The following is a 20,369-nucleotide window of genomic DNA, read 5'->3' as shown; positions in this document are numbered from 1 at the left end:
ATTTACCTTCATGACTGAGTAACTAACTGATTGGAAGCTACAGCCCGCTGCTGCTGCCCCAGCATCATGAGAGCATCGTACCACGTATCACTAGCCCAAAGAGAAGACCAAAATGTGAAGTACTGTTTCTACTGAATATGTACAGCTTTCGCTTCATTAAGTCAAACAACTGGAAGTCAGGGACCACTTGTACCTAAAAATGGTTAATTTTATACTATGTGAATTTTACCTCAGTTTTAAGAAAAAGAATCTTTATCCTGTCTTTCTTCGTAAACTGCACTTTAGGGTAACAAAATAGTTAATAAGGAAAATGTTCTCTTTATAAAAGTAAACCTGCTAATACATTAATGATAGAATGTCACAATTTATTCGACCTCTACTTAATAAAATAATGGATCCAGGTACTGATCAACAGCTGCTAATGTCACACACACACACACACACTAAAATACCATATGCCTCCTGAAGGAAGTACACAACACTATGAAGTATTCTTCCCTGTCCCACAATAAACTGAATATGATCGAGCTTCTGAATACATCTAACTACTACTGTATAGAACATACATGGAACAAAGTTAACATGATAAAACACACACACACACATACACACCATCTAAGATACAATCAACAAAATGTACTGTGGGAAACTCTACAGGGCAAATGATCCAGGTTCTTTCATAAGTAAACTGACAAGAAAAAAAAAGGAGGTGATTACAAAGAGCTCTAAGAGATACATCAAGCAATTGCAAATTTTTTAGGTATGATCATATCTTGTACATTTTTTAAATATCTATTTATGTTAAAGATACTCACAGAACTCAAAATAATCAAAAGAATGGGGTAGGAAAGTATACAAATGAAAGAAGACTGGCCATGACTGGATCAAATTGTTAAAGGCAGGTACATGGGGATTCTCTTTATTATTATGTATGCCTGAAATTAAAGTATGCTATAAAAGCATACTTTAAAAATATACCTGTAAAATTTTACCACTCTAATATCTCTGATGTTCATGCCCTCATTTTTATCTCTCCTACTTCTGTCTTCAACCAGTTCTTATCATCTCTCCCTTGGACTTAACTGCAATAAAGCAGAGTCTTATCTTTGTGGAGTTTAGATGCTAACATCAGAGCACAAAGTAAAAAAGAAGCATAATCAAAACTATCCTTAAAAAGTCCCTTAAAATTCCAATAGAAAAAGTACATTATGTTGTACATTGTTATAAAACCCACTGGATTTTAAAAGTTCTAACTTTTTTGACAAGTAGCGTGTATCAACAGTCCTCAATTCATTTTAAAATTTATTCTTCAAGAATGTAAGTAAACCATCACACCACCTCTTGCCTGCCCCCCTCAATAATACATTTTACATCTCTGTCAATGATTAAAGTTCACAAGGGATTTCCATATAGGTTTCCCTACAGCATATGCTCAGTGAGTACAATGGCAGACTAAATTACCTCTATAATTTAAATTATTTCTTTTTTCTATATCTCCTCCTACTCCCCCAGCCATTCCAAGTGTGTTAAATGCACTTATGATCCAGCTCTAATTTTCTTTTTATAGTTGGTCTGGTCTCATACCCTTCCAATCTATGCACCTCAATGCCATCAGAGTGATCTTCCTAAAATAGAAACCTTATGTTATTCCTCAGATGCAATGGCTCCCCACAGTCAACAGGATCAAGTCCTTAGTATGAGAAAAAAGGGAGGGTAGGGACAAAGGCACGGAAAGCAAAGACAAGGGCAAGAGAGAGAAAGGAAAGAAAACCTCGTCCATATCATCAGCTTCACCTCTCAGAAGGCCTACCATGCAAACATTACAGTCCAATTTTCAATTCCCTCATATACCTGTGTCTTTAACATTTGCTTCTCACTTTGCCTATAATACCCCACTTTTCACACACCAAGCTCTGTGAAAACACTTACCTTTAACAACTAAGAACTATAGAGAGGTTGAGATCAAAGAAAATTAAAAGTTGAACTGAGAAACTCCTAATCTTAATTGCCAGGAAAAGAAAACATGAACTAAAACTGGAAACGTATATTCCAGAATCACAAATAGGTATTAGATATTAGAAAATAGTATTATCAATATTGTACATCAAGTACATTGTGGAGTTTTGTTAACTAGTCCAGAAATATAATTAGCATTTCTTAAGGAAAATGTATTTCAGGTCCCCAAATAACTTACAAATCAATTTTGTAACATAATTTAGTTAGAATTTTTTAAATACACACAAAATTTAGACTATAGCAAAGATGGCATTTCAAATCAGTGAGGAAAAGATGAACTGTTCAATAAATGGTGATGGGACAAATGGCAGCATGTTAGCATCTAGGAAAAAATTAAGTTGGATCCATACCTCACATTGTATTACCTGGATACATTCCAAATGTATCAAAGATTAAACTGTAAAAAAAAAAGAAACCATAAAAATACTACAGGAAAACATAAAAGAATTCTTTTATAACCTTGGGTTAGACCTGTCTAACTAATCGTTCAAAATGCAGAAGCCACGAAAGGCAAGATTAATAAATACAACTGAGAAACAACCAAAAACTTCTGCACAGGAAAAAGCCCCATAAGCAAAGACTAACAACTGGGCAAAAACTAGTTCAACTACTATCAACATAAGCCTACTAATATGTGAGGGGCTCCTATGAAAGCTCCAACAAATCAAAAAGATCACAAACCAAACAGAAAAAGCCTATGAGTAGACCACAAAAGAGATAATACAAATTGAACTGCTCTTAAAAATATAAAAAGATGCTCACCTTCACTCACAATAAATATAAAATAACTGCTCAGAGATACCAATTTCCACCTACTGGATTATCAAGAGTATGAAGAATAGCTTTGTATTCGTTGTTGCTAGAAACATAAACTGGTAAAACCGCTAGGGAGAACAATTTAGGAATATCTCCCAAAATCAACCGCAAAATCCTTTTGACCCAACAGTTCCGCTTCTGGGAATTAATAATCCTACAGATGTACGTGCATACAAGCAAAATGACATATGGATAAGCATCAATCATAAAAGCAGATTAGAAAGTCCCTCAACAGGTGACTGATTACATAATATGGTAAAAAAAAAAAAAAAAGAAAGCTCTATACTGATAATAGAGATAAACTGTGAAAAAAGATCCCAGAATATGTATATTCATCCATTTGTATAAATATTAAAGAAAATGTTTGTCTATTTATACTTATTTACATATGCAGAAAACTAGAAAGATATGCAAAAATGTAATAACAGAAATTATGTTAGCAGCAGGCAAGTTGTTGAGAAACTAGGCAGACAGTAAGCAGGCAAGTTGTTGAGAAACTAGGCAGACAGAAAGGGTTGTTAATATTTTTAAAAGCTTCAGACAATGTGACTGTATAATAGTCTAAACATTAAATTAAAATACATAAACATATATATCGCCAAAACCATTGTTTTTTTTCGTTTTTTACTCATGCCATTATTGAATACTATCCCAAAAATACTTTAGAGTTGGCTGCCCCAAATGGACACGTATACCAACAATAATTACACCTCTACTTTTTTCGAGTTTTTTCATCAGTAATTTAAGTTTCACAGTATGCTATGGTTTAATAAATGCATGTCTATATATTTAAGAATGGTACTGAACTATAAAGAAACAGATTTCTCTGAGAGAGGTAACTAAAAATGGAGATGAAAATGAGAAATACACAAGGATCCTCAGGAAAGTATGCCAAAATTTAAACAAAAGCATTTCTTTTTATCAAGCAAAAAAAATCCTCAAGGGTACTAAAAATAACATTCACTAGAAACATCATCTGTCCAGCAATATACAAAGAGAAAAAATAATCTAAAACAACAGATTTTAACTGTAACCAAAAAAAAGGCTTATTTTTTCAAAAATAATTTCTAATATAATAAATTGTATCCATTAAAAAAAAAATCAAGATTTTAATGAAAGTATGTGGATCATTCTGCATTAAAACAATGCTTAATTCTGTCCACAAAGTACAAAAGCTATTAAAAATATTTGAGCAGTAAACACTATTTAATTTGACATAATAATAACGAACTACCAGATATCTTAAAATACCTCCCCCACTCCAGTTTTCAATAAAAATTTTTTTCAAAAATCTCTGCACTTACCCCCATTATCTGTTCTTTTTAAAGCTCCATCCTTATGAGGACACAGTTCACATCTCTATTAAAAAAAAAGAAGAAAGGAAACAGAGATTTTTCAGATTACAAAAGTATAACATCTTCCCTGAAACTTCAAAACTATTAAAAATGTGGGAGCGGCTTATGTTCTAGCTGCCACCAAAAGTAACATTTCAGAACATTCCTCGAAACATAATTCTCCTTGATATGGGATCTTCCTCAGAGCACCAGATAACCACTTTTAAAAAGTAAATTTTGCTTAACTTTTAAATTCCTGCCACAATTTTTTTAGCATTACATTAATAAAGACAAAAAGATTCTGTCAACAGACAACTGGAGTAATTTTTACCATTTGCCTCTATCTCTTTACTTCCTACCTATTATCAGCTAGGATTATTCTAGTCAATTAGGTCTGATTTCTCCTAAAATAAAGAGCCAAACTCAAAAATTTAGAATTTTGATTTAAGTGGGAAGGCATGATCTCACATGTGCTGACCTGCCTTTTGGAAGAAAGGAACTGATCTAATTACTAAAGTTACTTTTATTCACACACAATGGTACTCAGAAGTTATTACGGATTCCACTCACTACCATCACCCCCCAATTTAAAACCAGAAATAAACACAGAGCCAGTACTACCATGTCTTTTTGCTACTGACAAGACAATAGATTATAATTACGAAAATAATACAGTTTCAATGACATTGTCTTACTATAAAGACTATGTTCCTGGAGATCACACTTGAGATTTTTTTCACACTTGAGTATTTATTATTTGTACCTTACCTTGCTCCCCAAGGAGCTTTTGCAGCATATAATAATATAAATAAATTACAAAAGGAAATAAGAACAGCAAATTAAGATCAAATAGTGAATTAAGTACACAAAACATAGGCCACAAGATCCTGTATTTCTTGTCATCCAGTATTTCACTCTGCTGATTTTCCTCTTACCTCCTCGGCAGCCAGTACCTTTCTGATAACTTTATCCAACCTTTAAATGTGGTAGGTCCTCAGGGCTCTGGCTTAAGATGCCTTCTTATTTCATGTTAAACGCTAGGCAATCTCATTCATTTTCTATACGTCTGTTACCAATTAAATTATTAGGACATGCCAGTGACTCCCAAATTTTACCTCCTATTCAGATCTGTCCTTGGATCCACATGTAAAACCTCCTATGATATATAGGGACTTTAAGCTCTGTCCAAAACTTATGACAACATTTGCTCTTCCTTCAAGGTAGAGTACAAATTATAAATAAATCTAAGAAATTAAAAACTTCTTTAAAACAAAAACATTAGAATAAACCATTAAAATTTTTTTAATATTTTTAAGAAAAGTAGATGCAACAAATATATGAAAAAACATTCAGCCTCATTTATATCCAAATAAATGAATATAAAAATCACACAGAACAGAACAGGCATTTCTGTCCACTAAATTAAAGTTTTTCTTAAAAGATAATCCCCTAATGTTCAGAGTGCAGAGAACATTTATTTTCATATACTGTTGATTGCACCATAATCCAATTCTTTTGGAGAGCAATTTAGCTATATGATTTCAAGAAAAATACTGATCCCATTACTTCTCTTAAATAAAGAAATGATGATGGTAAATGTTTTATCCTACAGATACTTTTTTATGCCACAAATACATTTTTTAAATGAGGAAGATCAAAGTTAGCCAAAGTAAATAATATGTTGGAACTAGCGTTTATTAAGTACTGTGCCATTTTTATATCATTTATATACTATAATTTCAAGACATAAAAAGAATGTTTACAAAAATGTTTTACATGGGTGTTTATAACTATAAAAATTTTGTAAAAAGACTAACTGTAAAACATGAGGGAATTAATGCTATATTCAAAGACTTTAACTGAGTTAAAAACTCTAGAAGAAAATATACAAAATATATTAACAGGACTGTGATGAGAATGGTAAGATTATGAATAATTCTTATTCCAAAATACTTCATTTGTGTGATAATTTAAATCTTTATAGATACATTACTATATGTGAAGTAAAATACTATGACTGTGTCTTCTCACTAAAGATAAAAACAGATTATCTAGAAGACTTGAGAGAAAAAAATGATTCAAGAAACGAAAAGAAGGTTACATTATAGTTAGAAGACTGCACCCTAAACTCAAGAAGAAAGGATCTGGTATGAGGTCCCCTGGACAACAGAGATCCTACAGAAAACCAATCCAAGCTGAAAAGTTTTACAGGGCAGCCTGCAGCTACACATGTTACTATTAGAATTCCACAGATCCATCTTATTTTATTAAGTGAGAGACAGCATTAAAAGGCATTAAAAAATCCTATAAAAGGGTGTACGGATTATAAGGAGACCCTAAAAAAAGCATATATTAAAGCGTCTCATCACATTTTACCAAGAAAAAATAGCCTTTAATTGCAATGGTCCAAACAAGTAGAAGTTACACAAAGTGGTTCTTTCTTTTCTGTATCATGTAGTACAGTAGGAAAGCATGCAACTATTTTCCATCTTTGTAATGTAGGCAACAATTTCCAAATACATTTTCTACTTTATACTGAATTCTTTTGCCAAAGGATAAAACTCATTATACTAAGTCAAATCAAGCTCACTCGAAACACTGACCTTGAGGAGGCTATGGCTATGTAACAATCCATTCAGCTACACTGGTTTACCCAGACTATGCTCATCATTATATTACAAAAAGCAACAAGATAATAATTGAAAACAGTACTATAGATTAATAAGGAGGAGGATAAATTCAAGCTTTAAGTTTGATTTTCCTCATAAAAAAGATGTATTTGTGACACAGAAAAGTATCTATAAGATAAAACATTTACCATCATTTCTTTATTTAAGCAAAAGAAAAAAATAAATCCAAATCTATTTGGTGTTTTAGAAAGAACCATGACTACCACAGTAGAAATGAGCGCCCCTACTGCCCAGGCTGTGGTCTCCAAACATTTCCCAAAGGAAGCAGGACTCCTAGAAAAAGTGATGACTCCTGGTCTTGGTCAAACAAGCCCAGAATACCCTGTTCTATCAGACAGCAAGAAAGGTATAAGAGACTACTTTAGTCATGTCAAAAGGACTTGTGAGCCAACCTAAAGAAGGTCCCGCTGCCCAAAGATGAAATCACTTAAGGCCAATGAAGACAATAATTGCAACAAACTGAAACGCCCCAAATATTTTTAAGTCCAGGATAAAATGAACTACTTCCAAAACAGCTAAGTAAGCTCGTAAGAGACAAACCCTTACACAGATAAGCAGACGGATTCTGGTTTCCCACCAAAGTCAAAACCTGGATGCTTTTAGCCTGAAGACGAGCTTGGACAGCCCATAGTGGCTGCTGTAGTCAATACCAGGAAAAAAAAGAAGATTAAAGCTCACAGCAACCAGGAAAGTGAGGTCTGAATACATGAGGAACCAGGGGAAGCTCCCAAATTTTTATGTACAGAATATGCCCAAATCTTTCACTGACGTTCCATTCATGCACAAAACAGGCTAGAGAGGTTAAGGAAAAAAAGAAATAAAGTGAAATTTAAGCAACTGCTCAAAATATAATAGGCAGTTTGAATCCAATATAATCAACTGCTGATAAAAAGAGAATCAATTTCTTCAAAGGAATATAATAGACTCCAGAATTCCCACACGTAACATTCACAGTGTCTAGTTAACAATCCAAATTACCTAATCTATGAAGAAACACGAAAATATTAATCATGCTCAAGATAAAACACAATCAGTGAAGGTCAACCTTAAGTTGACCTAGACACTGGAATTAGGCTTTAAAATAGCTATTATAAGTAAGTTCTATGAGTAAATGAAAACATACTTAGATCAAATGAAATTGAAAATCTTAAAAACGAAAAAAGAAACTATAAAAAGAACTAAATAAAAATTCTAAAAACTTAAAAACACAACATGTAAAGTAAAAAAATTCACTGAACAGGCTTAACAATGGAATCAAGATGACATGAAAAAGGAAACAGCCAGTAAGCTCAAAGCTACATTAATAGATAAGATCTAATCTGAAAAAGACAAAACAGTGAAAAAAATGAAAAGGGTTTCAGAGACTTACTGAACAGTATCAAGAAGTCTAACATGTATAACTGAAGGCCAGGAAGGGGTGTGGGGACATGAATATGAAAATACAATAGGAAAGAAAATTTTGAAGACATAATAAATGAAAACTTCTTCAATTTGAAGACCGACTAATTTATGGATTCAAGAAGCTCAGTGTATCCCAAGTAGCCAAACTGCTTCCTAAAAAGCAAACAATGGGAAAAGTCTTGAAGCAGCTAAGAGAAAATGACACATCAGATACAGGAGAACAGTGACTGGATATGGCTGATTTCTCATCATAAACCATAGAAGCCAAAAGAGAATAAAAGAACATCTTTAAAGTGTTTGAAGAATAAAAGACTGTCAACCAAGTCTTCTATATCCAACTAATACATCCTTTAAAAATTAAGGTCAAATAGGTATTTTCAGATAAAAGAGAGTAAACAGAATTCATTACCAGCAGACATGGACTACAATTAAGTCTACAATAAGTCTTCAAAAAGAAGGAAAATGGTACTAGATGAAAATGCACATCTTTAAGAAGCAAAGAAGAGCACCAGAAATGGTAAATATCTGGGTAAATACAAAAAAACTTTTAGTTCTTATTCTTAAAAATAGATATTGTTGAAAGCAAAAATTATAATATTGTCTTCCAGGGTTTATAATACATGTAGATCTAATACATATGACAACAGCATAATTGACAGCAGACAGAGGTAATGTAAAAGAATCTTTTAAGGCTGCAAGATTTCTACACTTTACAAAAAGTGGTACGGTATTAACTATAAGTGGTACACTATATGAATAGACTATAAAAAGGTAAAGAAATGTATTAAAATTGCTAGAGGAATGCTAAGAAACTAATGCAAAGAGAAATATCTTTACAAACATGATAAATTAAAAATTCTTGTCTCTATGCAAAAAAATTAAGTTGGACCCCTTATTCATATTGTATAAAAGTAACTCAAAATGGATCATATACTTAAATGTAAAAGCTAACACTATAAAATTCTTAGAATGAAAGAGAAGTAAATCTGCATGACCTAGGGTAAACAATGGTTTCTTAGATACACCAAAAGCAGAGGCAACAAAAGAAATAATAAATTAGAATTTACCAAATCAAAAATCTTTCGTGCTACAAATAAGACAATCCACTGAATGGAAGAAATATTTACAAGTCACATGTCTGATAAGGGACTTATATCCAGAATATATAAAGAGCCCTATAACACAATAACAAAAAGATATATAACCCAATTGAAAATTTTGCCAAGAATCTAAATAGATATTTCTCGAAAGAAAATATAAATGACCAAAAAAGCACGTGAAAGGAAGTCTAACATCATTAGTTATAAAGGAAATACAAATCAACACCATAATGATATACCACTAGGATAGCTAAAATCAAAAAGAAAAACAATATAATATTCTATTGGCAAGGATATGCAGAAATTAGAAGCCTCATATATTGCCGAAGGAATGCGAAATGGTGTAGCTTCTTTGGCAGTTCTTCAAATGGTTAAAAACAGAGTTATCACATGGCTCAAAAATTCCATACTCCCCAAAAATGAAAATGCTACACAAAAATTTGTACACGAATGTTCATAACAGCATTATTCATAATAACCAAAATGTAAATATAAACCTAATATCCATAAACTAATGAATGAGACATAAAGCTCTAATGTACTACAACGTTAAGTGAACCTTAAACACATTATGCTAAAAGTAACAAGCCACTCACAAAATACCTCATATATTGCATAATTCCATTTCTATGAAATGTCCAGAATAGAGAAAGTAGATTAATCGTTTCCAGGGACTAGAGAGGTTGGGTAATGGGTAGTGATTGCTAATGGGCACAGAGCTTTTTTTGAGGTATGAAAATGTTCTAAAATTGATTATGGTGATAGCTGTACAATTCTGTGACTATATTAAAAACCACTGAATCGTATACTTTACGTGGCTGAACTATAAGATGTGTGAATTTTATCATTAAAGTTGTTTTTTAAATATTAATTTTTAAATATATTAAAAGAAAAAAATGAGACAAACAGAAAATGGTAGACTTAAATCCAATCATATAATAACATTAAATGTTGAGACTAAACTTAAGAGACTTATAATAATAAGCCTTAAATAAAGACATAAGTCATAAATGTGCACCTAGTACCAATTCTTCAAAATGAGGCAAAACTATCATAAGGGATAAATACACAATTCTATAAACAGTAAGATATTTTAACATCTGTCTCGGTAACTGACAAAACTAGACCAAAAAAAAAAAATCAATGAATACATGGATAATTTAAGCATTACCACAATTACTATACACATTCCTGTCAGGTGAACATGGTACAACATTCACTATGAAAGACTACACATACACCAAACAAGACACAATGAATTTAAAAGGGCTGAAATCTTACAGAGTATGTTCCCTGACCACACTATAAAAAAATAAAGGTATAAAGTTAATGACCTAAGATTCCACCTAAAGAACCTATAAAGGTGCTAAGTAAGCACAAAGTAAAGGAAATAATAAAGATGAGAGCAGAAAAAAATGAAATAAAAAAGAAACAGTAGACAAAATTTGAAGTCAAAGCTGGTCCTTAGGAAAGATCAACAAAGTTGATAAACCTCTAGCTAAATTGATTTTAAAAGCACACACAAATTACTAGTACCAGGAATAAAGAAGGAATATCACTGTAGAACCCACAGATATTAAAAGGACAAAAGATTATTAATAACTTTATGCTAACCAATTCAACAACTTGGATGAAATGAAAAACTTTCTTGAAAAATACAACTTACCAAAATTGACAAGATGAAACAAAATTTAGAAAAACTCTAAACTGAATTCATTATCAAAATCCTTCCCCAAAACAGAACTCTAGACTCAGAACTTTCCACAGGTAAATTTCTTCAAATCACCAAGCTTTCTAGCATCAATCTCACACAAACACTTTCAAAAAACAGACAATACTTCCAAAATCATTTTCAAGTTCAGCATAAGTAGTATTAATCATGAACATACCAATATTAAAACCTGAAAAGAAACTACAAAAAAATTAAGACTGGGGGTGGCTCCATCATGTAGTGGTTAGCAAGTCTGCTTTACGTGCAGAAGGTCCTGCGTTCACACCCCAGGTGGAGCCACGGACCATACCCTGGGTGTGCCAGGCCCCAGATGCACACTGCAAGCGTGTGGGAGGAGACGCCCCGCCTTCAGAGATCCATTTCTTAAGGGGAAATGGCAACATCCGAAGTTCAGGGGTGGAAGTGGCAGGGAGGAGAGGGGTTAAAGAGGGGGGAAAAAATATTAGACTAACATCCTCATGTACATATATACAAAATATTTAATAAATTATTAGCAATTTAAATCCAGCAATATATTAAAAGGACAATAAACCATGACCAAATGAAGTTTACCCAGAAAGACTAAGTTTATATAACACTTCAAAATAAAACAATGAAATTCACCATAGTAATTTTTAATATATCATATAATCATCTCAACAGATGCATAAAAAGCACTTGACAAAAAAAATCCATTCATGCTATAAGCTGCCAGAAAACTAAGAATAGAAAAGATCTTAGTCAATCTGTATATTAATCATATCTTTCATTCTGATTTTTTATACTTTGAAGGCTTGCTGACCCTAGAGGGACTGACCAATTCCTGGAGACAGCAAACAACTCTCCAGATAGTTTTCATATGCAAATCACCCAATCCAGAGCCCATACCTCCAACCATCTTTTACACTCCAGCCACTGCATTCCCCTGCCCTAATCACCCCAGGGCCAGGTACCAGACAACTAGGGAAAGCTCTTATGCCACCCCTATGCCACAGAACCCTTGAAATTACTGAAACTAGACAACCCTAAACCTAATTACCACTCCTTGCCTACTCCTCCCACGGAAACCAAAATAAAGGCTTCTGCCTTTACTTTTTCTCTTTTGCTCCCTCTGCCTCCTAAGTGACCGTAGTGCGGGCCCATGTGTCCACCTGTGTCTTCGTGAACCTTTCCTCTCCTGATCTATTAGTCTTGCCTGACATATTTAAATAATAATAAAACCAATATTTTAAAACAACCTGATAACAGTTATCAATAAAAAGCCTACCACTGACATAATTAATGGTATAAAACTGAATGCTTTCTCCAATGAATAGGAACAAGATTTAAGAATATGCAATAAAGGAAGAAAATAAAAAGAATATAAATTAGAAAGAGGTAAAGTTTTGTCATGATCAACTACTAGAAAATTCTAAATTATCTACCAAAAACCTTGTAGAATTAATGTGTTAAGACACAGTCAATATATATGTCGATTCTACTTCCATATACTAAGAACAAATAATTAAAAACTGAATTCTTTAAAATACCACTCACGATAGCATAAAATATTGAAAAATAAAAACAATTTTAAAAACAGAAGACATGCAAGACTGAAGACTGAAAACAAAACACTGCTCAGAAAAAAAATAAAGATGACCTAAATAAATGGAGAGCTATACCATGCTAATGAATAGGCAGACTTGACATTGCTAACATGTCAATTCTCCTCAAACTGATTTACAGATTCAAAGCAATTGCAATTATAAATGCATTAGCCTTTTTGGAGAAATCGAAAAACTAATATTAAAATTTATATGGAAGCGCAAAAGATTTAGAATATGCAAAATAATCTTTATAAAGATAAAAAAGGTTTGAAAGACTTGCAAATCTAATTTCAAGACTTCCTATATAGTTACAAATAATCAATATAGTATAGTGAATGATATAAAGATAGACGAATAGATCAATGGAACAGAATTAAGATTCCTAAAATAGAGTTCACTTATGCAGCCATGTGATGTTTCACCAAAGCAATCCAGTGAGGAAAGAAGACTCTTTTCAACAAAAAGTGCAGAAACAACTAGATATCCATATGCAAGAAATAAAACCTACAAAACTTAATTTGAGATGCATCGCAGACCTAAACATAAATTAGCAAAACCAAAAAGTTTTAGAGGAAACAAAGGAAATTACCTTCATGACTTCAGGGTTAGGCAAAAGTGTCTTAGCTCACAGTAAGCAATAACTACAAAAGAAGAAACTGATAAATTAGACTTCATCAGACAAATATTTCTGCTCATCAAAAGGCACAGTTAAAAAAAAAAAAAGGCACAGTTAAGAAAATAAATAGGAAACCACAGACTTGGAGAAAAATACTTACAACATATTTATCTAACAAAGAACAGGTATATCCAGGACATATAAGGACCTTCTCTAATTCAAAAGAAATAGACAAACGAAGAAGAAAGAAAGCAAAAAACAAGGAAGGGAAAAAAGGAAAAGGACTAAAGGTTTGAACAAACTCTTCATAAGAGAAAACACACGAATGATCAATAAGCAAATTAAAATGTGCTCAACATTACTAGTCATTATGGAAATGCAAAATAAAACCACAATGGTATTACCACCTCCAGTCAAAACAGAGTAAAAGGGACCAGATTTACCTTCTGCATGAAATAATAAAAACCTAATAAAATGTATGAAACAACAGCATTAAAGATTTTGGACAACAAGTAATGAAAAGACAGTGATCCCTGGGAGACAAACAAATGACATGAGCCATACATTTGCCCAGCTTACTGCCTTGAGAGTTTCCAGGCCGTGGAACAGGGAGAAGGAACCCAGGCAGAGCCTGTCTCCCAAAGTTGAGGAAATGGAGCTGCGAGTCCAAGGAACCCAAGGTGGCTAGAGCTCACAAGGAAGACCAGCACTGAGTAGAGAGCTGGGGAGAGAGAGAAAAATGAAGAGATCTACAGAGGCTTACCCTAGAATATATTGAATAACTAATTAGTATTTTCATGTAAGAGAACTATTCAAGGTCAAGGAGAGAACCACCAAAAGATTTAGATGTAACAGCACCTAGAATTCATACAAAGATCCAAATAATATCTGTTCCCAAAAGCCAGAATGGAAAACTTAATAATTCATATCATATCAGAATACTAAGAAAGGTAATGCCTCAGGAGGGAAAAATTAATACTAAACATAGCTCTGGTCTGTCCAAACAAAAGATAAAAACAAAACCCAAAAGGAACAAACTGTTTTCTAGTAACTTAACCATTTCGCAAAACGAAGTCCAAAAATATCTTTAGGCATATTAAAAGAGAGAACCTAACAAGATAAAATTCACATTGACTAAAAGTCAATAAAAACTTACAAGACATACAGAGATGCAGGAAATTACAACCATAATGAAACAAAAATCAGTCAGTCAAACCAATCTTGAAATGACATAGATAATAATTATTACCAAAGTCCTTTAAAACAATTATTATGAATACATTCCATATGTTCAACAAGCTAGAGAAAACATTAAACATGTTATGTAGAAATATCAAAAATAAAAAATTTTGAACATTTAGAGAAAATTACAAGGTCTAAGATGAAAAACATACTATATAAGATTTATAACACATGAAACCAAGTTAATAGTTACTAACCTAAATGAAACACAGAGAAAAAATACTTTAAAAAATGAACAAAGAGTAAGTTAGCTTTGAAATAACTTCAAGAGGCCAAAATAGTTTTAATTAGAGCCACAGAAGAGATAAATACAGAAAAAAATCTGAATGTCGACAATTTGCCATATTTGATCATTATAAACACGTAAAACAAAGTACTCTTCAAATAAACACCAAGCAATGGAAACATGAAGAATGTAAACCAAAACATATGATCAAATTGCCTAAAACCAGAGATACAGAAAAAAAAAATCTTTAAAAGCAGCTAGGGAAAAAAGTCATACTACATACTACAAAATCAAAAGAAAATTAAAATGGCTATATTAATAGCATATAAAGATTTGAAAATCAACATTATTGGAAAAAAGAGGATCATTTCACAAAAATAAAGGGTTTAATTCATAAAGAAGATACAAATATCGTAAACGTTTATGAATGGACCTCTAGATAATCATGCTAAGCGAAATAAGCCAAACAGAAAAAATTGAAACTCACATGATACCATTTATATGTGGGATATAAACCAAAAAGCAGCAAAAGAACAGGACAGAGACTCACGGTCATGGACAATAGACTAGTGGTTACCAGGGAGTAGGGGATGGAAGGAAGCGGAGAGGTAGACAGGGTAAAGGGGGTCAAATATGTGGTGACAGAAAGAAATCTAACTACGGAAAGTGAACACAGTATAAACATATACATGCCTTATTGTTAAAGTGTACAGCTGAAACTTATTGGATTTCATTAACCAATGTCACCATAAAACAATAAATAAATAAAAATGTTTAAAAAACCCTAAACATTTATTTACCTAATAACTTCAAACTACATAAAGTAAAAATACCAACCACAAGAAGAAATTTAAAAATCCACAATTACTCTGGAGATTTCAACAAACTTCTCTAAATAACTGACAGAACCAATAGCTAGAAAATCAGCAAGAATACAGAAGTCTGAATAATATCGAACAGAATGATAACCAAATTGACATTAAGTGACATTTACAGAACACTTTACACAAACTAGTACCACATACACTCTGTTCAAAGACATATAGAACATTCACCAAGACAGGTCATACTTAGGCCATGAAACAACTTTTAATAAATTTAAAAGTTTCAGTTCATACAAAGAATTTTCTCTGACCATGCCAATTTATAAATCAATATAAAATCCCCAAATATTTAGAATCTAAATATACTTCTAAAGTAACCGACAAGTCAAAGAAGAAATAATAGAAAATAGAAAGTATTTTTAAAAAAATGAAAATGAAAACAAAACCTACCAAAATTTGTGGAAGTTAAAACAGTAATTGAGGGAGAAATTTATAAGCACTACATGCCTATATTAGAAAAGAAACAACTCAAATCAATGGCTTCAGGACCTTGTACTTTAAACAATTAGAAGATAAAAAAATAAAAATAAATAAAAATCAGAGCAGAAATCAATGAAATATAAAACAGAAAAACAGAGCAAAGGCAACTAAATCAAAGGCTAGACTTCATTTCTGAGAGTATGGAGCAAATGTGCATTTCTCTATTCCTGCTAAGTATGAAACAAAAACCATGAACATTACAAATAAAAAAATATATACTCTAAAAGGTTAAGGGAAGAAGGCAAATTAGCTAGGGACCACAGGACCCAAGGAACAGCATAGCAGTGATGTCCCTGAGTTTTTGCCTAACATATCTCATTCCTGGAATGGAAGAAGTCAGAAACCTGAAAGCACCAACAAGCACAGACCAAAAAAAAAAAAAAGCCCCAACAAAAGGCTTCTCTCTCTAGACAAAGGACTGAGAAGGGTGCATATTAACTAGAAAGAAAACTTTTTAGACAGTAGCTGTTGTTCTCTAGCACAGAAGAAAACTGGCCTGACCTATTCTTGCAATGCTCAAGTAGGGAACCTAGGTATCTACCCTCACGGGACTATGAGTCATTCTAAGACTCCCACTGGGGTAGTGCAAGCACAAGTCAAATAGGGAATCGGAACTTTCATTTTCACCAGCTAGTAATGAGAACCTCCCCCCACATGTCAATGGACACAACGTGGAAAACCTAGACTTCTATCTCCATCTGGCAGAAGAGGGAATCCACCCTGCCCACACTAGGGTGATATCAGAAAGGTCTAGCAGAGTCAGGATTCTCACCAACACAAAGCGGTAAATGAGGCCACATCCTCTGAGATCAGGCAGGGAGCCAAAACTCCCAACTCTGCTTGGCAATAACAAACATTTGCCTTCAAATGTCAACAGAGGTTAAGTGGGGAACTTGAACTTCAACCCCTACCTGGCATAAGAAGATGGTACCCACACTCTTCCTTTGTTAGACAAGCGTCAGAGAAAGCCAGCTACAACAGCTTTACCTAAGGTGCAAAGTCGCAAAAAATGTTCAGGTTTCAATTAAAAATCATCGTTCACATCAAGAAACAGGAAGATCTCAAACTGATTGAAAAAAGCCAAACAGATGCCAACACTGAGATATTTGTAATTTTAACATCTGACAGAGATGTTAGAATTATCTGATGAAGATTTTAAAGCAGCCATGATAAAAATGATTCATCGAGCAATTATGAGCACAGAAATGAAAAGAGAAAGCCTCAGCAAAAAAATTGAAAACACAAAGCAGAATCGAATGGAAATTTCAGAACTGAAAAGTACAATAAGCATAATAAATAACTCAATGAATGACCTCAACAGCAGAATGAAGGAAAGAGAGGGAAAGGATCAGTGAACTAGAAGATATAACAATAACAATTACCTAATGTAAACAACAGAAAGAAAACAGACTGGGAAAAAAAATAAACAAACAAACAGAGCCTCAGGGATCTTTGGGACTATAACAGAAAAGTAGCCTTTTTTTTTTTTTTTGTCATTAGAGGACCAGAAAGGAAAAAGAAATAAAGCAGGACTGAAAAAGTACTCAAATAAATAATGGCTGAAGAATTCCCCAAATTGGCAAGACATAAAACTACAGGTATTCAAGAATCTGAGCAAATCTCAAACAAGATAATTCCAGAGACAACTACTTCTAAATACATTTTGTCTTTGAAATCTAAAGACAAAAAAAATATCTTGAACACATCTAAAGAAAAACAACACTTTATAGGGGAAAAATAATTTGAATGAGGGTAAATTTCTCATCAAAAACCAGAGAAGACTAAGAAGTGGCACAAAAATAAATGAGGAAGCCTTAAGGAAAATGAAAAAAAATATATTCAACTGAATGAAAATAAAAATACAACATATCAAAATTTGTGGGACAGAGCTAAACCAATGATGAGGGAAATTTATAAAAATGCATAGAAAAGAAGAAAAGTCTCAAATCAATAACCTAAACTTCCACCTCAGGAGCCAAAAAAAAAAAAGAAATAAAAGCAAAAAAGCAAGGGGAAGGAAAAAATAAATGTAAGTGGAGAAGTCAATGAAATTTAAAATAAAAAGTCAACAAAACAAGGAGCTGATTCTTTGAAAAGATCAATAAAATTGATAAGCTTCTAGCAACACTGACAAAGAAAAAAAAGAAGACAAATTACCAGTGTAAGGAGTAAAATAGAGGATTCAGTACAGATCCTACAGACATCAGAAGGATACTAAGGAAATGCTACCAACAATTTCACACACACAAATTTGACAACTTAGATAAAATGGATCCCTTCCTCAAAAAAATTTAAAAAACCACTCCAACTCATCAATTATGAAACTGATCATTTGAATAGCTCTAAAACTGTTTTAAAATTTTAATGTGTACTACCAAAAACTACCAAAACAGAAATATGAATGCCCAGTTTCACTGGAGAACTGTACCAAACATTTAGAGAATTAACACCAATTCTATGCAATCAAGTCCAGAAAACAGAAAAGGAGCATTTCTCAATTTACTTTATGAAGCTAATATTACTCCAATACCAAAACCAGACAAATTGAGTATGAAAAGAGAAAACTACAGACCCATATCCCTCCTGAATAGACAGAAAAATCCTCAACAAAATATAAACAGGATCTCACGATATATAAAGAGAATTGTTTTCCATAATCAAATAGTGCTTATTCCAAAGCAGATTAAATACTCAAAATCAATTAATGTAATCTACCATCTTGACAGGCTAAAGAAAAAAATTACATATATTGATGTAGAAAAAATACTTGACAAAATTCATCATTCAAGATAATAAAAAAAAAGCTAAGAAAAATAGGAACAAAATACAAGTAAATACTCTCAAGTTCATAGAGAACATCAACAAAACCCAACAGCTGACATCCTGTTTAATGTTCTCATCACTGAGTAAATGTTTTCCCCCTAAGGTCAGAAACAAGACATGTTCACTCTCACCGATCTTAAGATGGTGCAGAACTTCTAGCGAGAGCTATTAGGTAAGCATAAAAGGTAGACAAATTGAGAAGAAATAAAAATAACCTGATTTGCGGATGACACAATTATCTACCAAAAATCCCAAGGACTCTGTAACAAGACTCTAGAACTAATAAGTGAATTCAACAAGGTCGCAAGATGCAAGGTAAATATAAGAATCAATTGTTACTTCCATATACTACCAATAAATATATGGGCACAAAAATTAAACATACAATACTTACTGTATGTCAACTGTAATCGAAAGTTTTCTTAATTATTAAAAAAGAAAAAACATAAAGCACTATTTATAATTGCTTCCCCCAAAACTAAATACTTAGGTATAAACTCATAAAACATGTACAGTACTTGTAGGCTGAAAACTACACAAAACTGACAAAAGAAAGCAAAGAAAATCTAAATAAATGGAAACACATAGCATGTTCATAGATAAGGAAACTCAACATAATAAAGATGTCAATTCACCACAAACTGATAGATATTCAGGTTTAATGGTATTCCTATCAAAAGCCTAGTAAGATTTTTGGATGGATACAGACAAGTTATTCTAAAATATATGTATTTTTAAAAACCAATAACAAAACTCGATAACTTATAATTCTGAAAAAGAATAAAGTGGAAAGAATCATCTATCTAATTTCAAAGAGTTATATTATGCAGCTACAGTAATTAAGACAGTGTGGTACTGCCAGACAGACACATAGGTCAATGTAACAGACAGAAAACCCAGACATACACTCGAAGATGCCCAGCTGTACCAAGGTATAAGAGCAATTTTTCAACAAATGGCACTGGAGCATTTGGATACCCATAGGCAAAAAACAAACGAACAAAAAAACCTTCACCTGAGTCTCACATCTTACATAAAAATTATCTTAAAATGGATCATAAATTTAAATGTGAAGCATAAGACTATAAAACTTTTAAAAGAAAACAAAATTTGGGGGGATTTAGGGTTTAGGTAAAGAGTTATTAGATTTTACAACAAAAGTATGGTCTATATTGGGAAAAATTCATACACTGGACTTCAACAAAATTAGAAACTGCATAAAAAAGCCCATTATGAGGATGAAAACACAAGCTCCAGCATGGGAGAAAAAAAGCAAATCACATACTTAACAAAGCTCTTATATTTAGACTATATAAGAAGTGCCAAGCTCTATAATAATAATAATAAAAACCTAAGCAAATGATGTAAAAATTACTATTTAGATAATAATGAGGTAAGTAAGGAACCACTGATGCTCCAGAAGACTGAGGGAGGAAGAAGGCAC

At 32.6% G+C, this 20,369-nt stretch overlaps 1 protein-coding gene and 1 non-coding gene across 22 annotated transcripts in view; one reads left to right on the top strand and one right to left on the bottom strand.

Annotated features, from left to right (window-relative positions):
- The window catches only part of MLLT10 (MLLT10, histone lysine methyltransferase DOT1L cofactor), a 188,877-nt gene that overhangs the window by 144,803 nt on the left and 23,705 nt on the right, over positions 1-20,369 (bottom strand). For all 21 annotated transcript variants that reach the window (XR_002781365.1, XM_011364391.2, XM_011364388.2 and 18 more), the window contains one exon: positions 4,137-4,191. Coding sequence is in view for 18 of the 21 variants with exons in the window: in XM_011364391.2 (XP_011362693.1) it covers positions 4,137-4,191 (55 nt within the window). In the remaining 3 variants the exon portion in view is untranslated. The remainder of the gene's footprint in view (positions 1-4,136; positions 4,192-20,369) is intronic.
- LOC111742568 lies at positions 20,279-20,342 on the top strand. The gene has a single exon (XR_002781373.1). It is a non-coding gene; the product is annotated as a small nucleolar RNA SNORD42 (small nucleolar RNA).

The sequence above is a fragment of the Pteropus vampyrus genome, unplaced genomic scaffold (genome assembly GCF_000151845.1).
Source record: "Pteropus vampyrus isolate Shadow unplaced genomic scaffold, Pvam_2.0 Scaffold96, whole genome shotgun sequence".
Taxonomy (NCBI): domain Eukaryota; kingdom Metazoa; phylum Chordata; class Mammalia; order Chiroptera; family Pteropodidae; genus Pteropus; species Pteropus vampyrus.
This window is presented reverse-complemented; position numbering and strand designations above follow the sequence as displayed.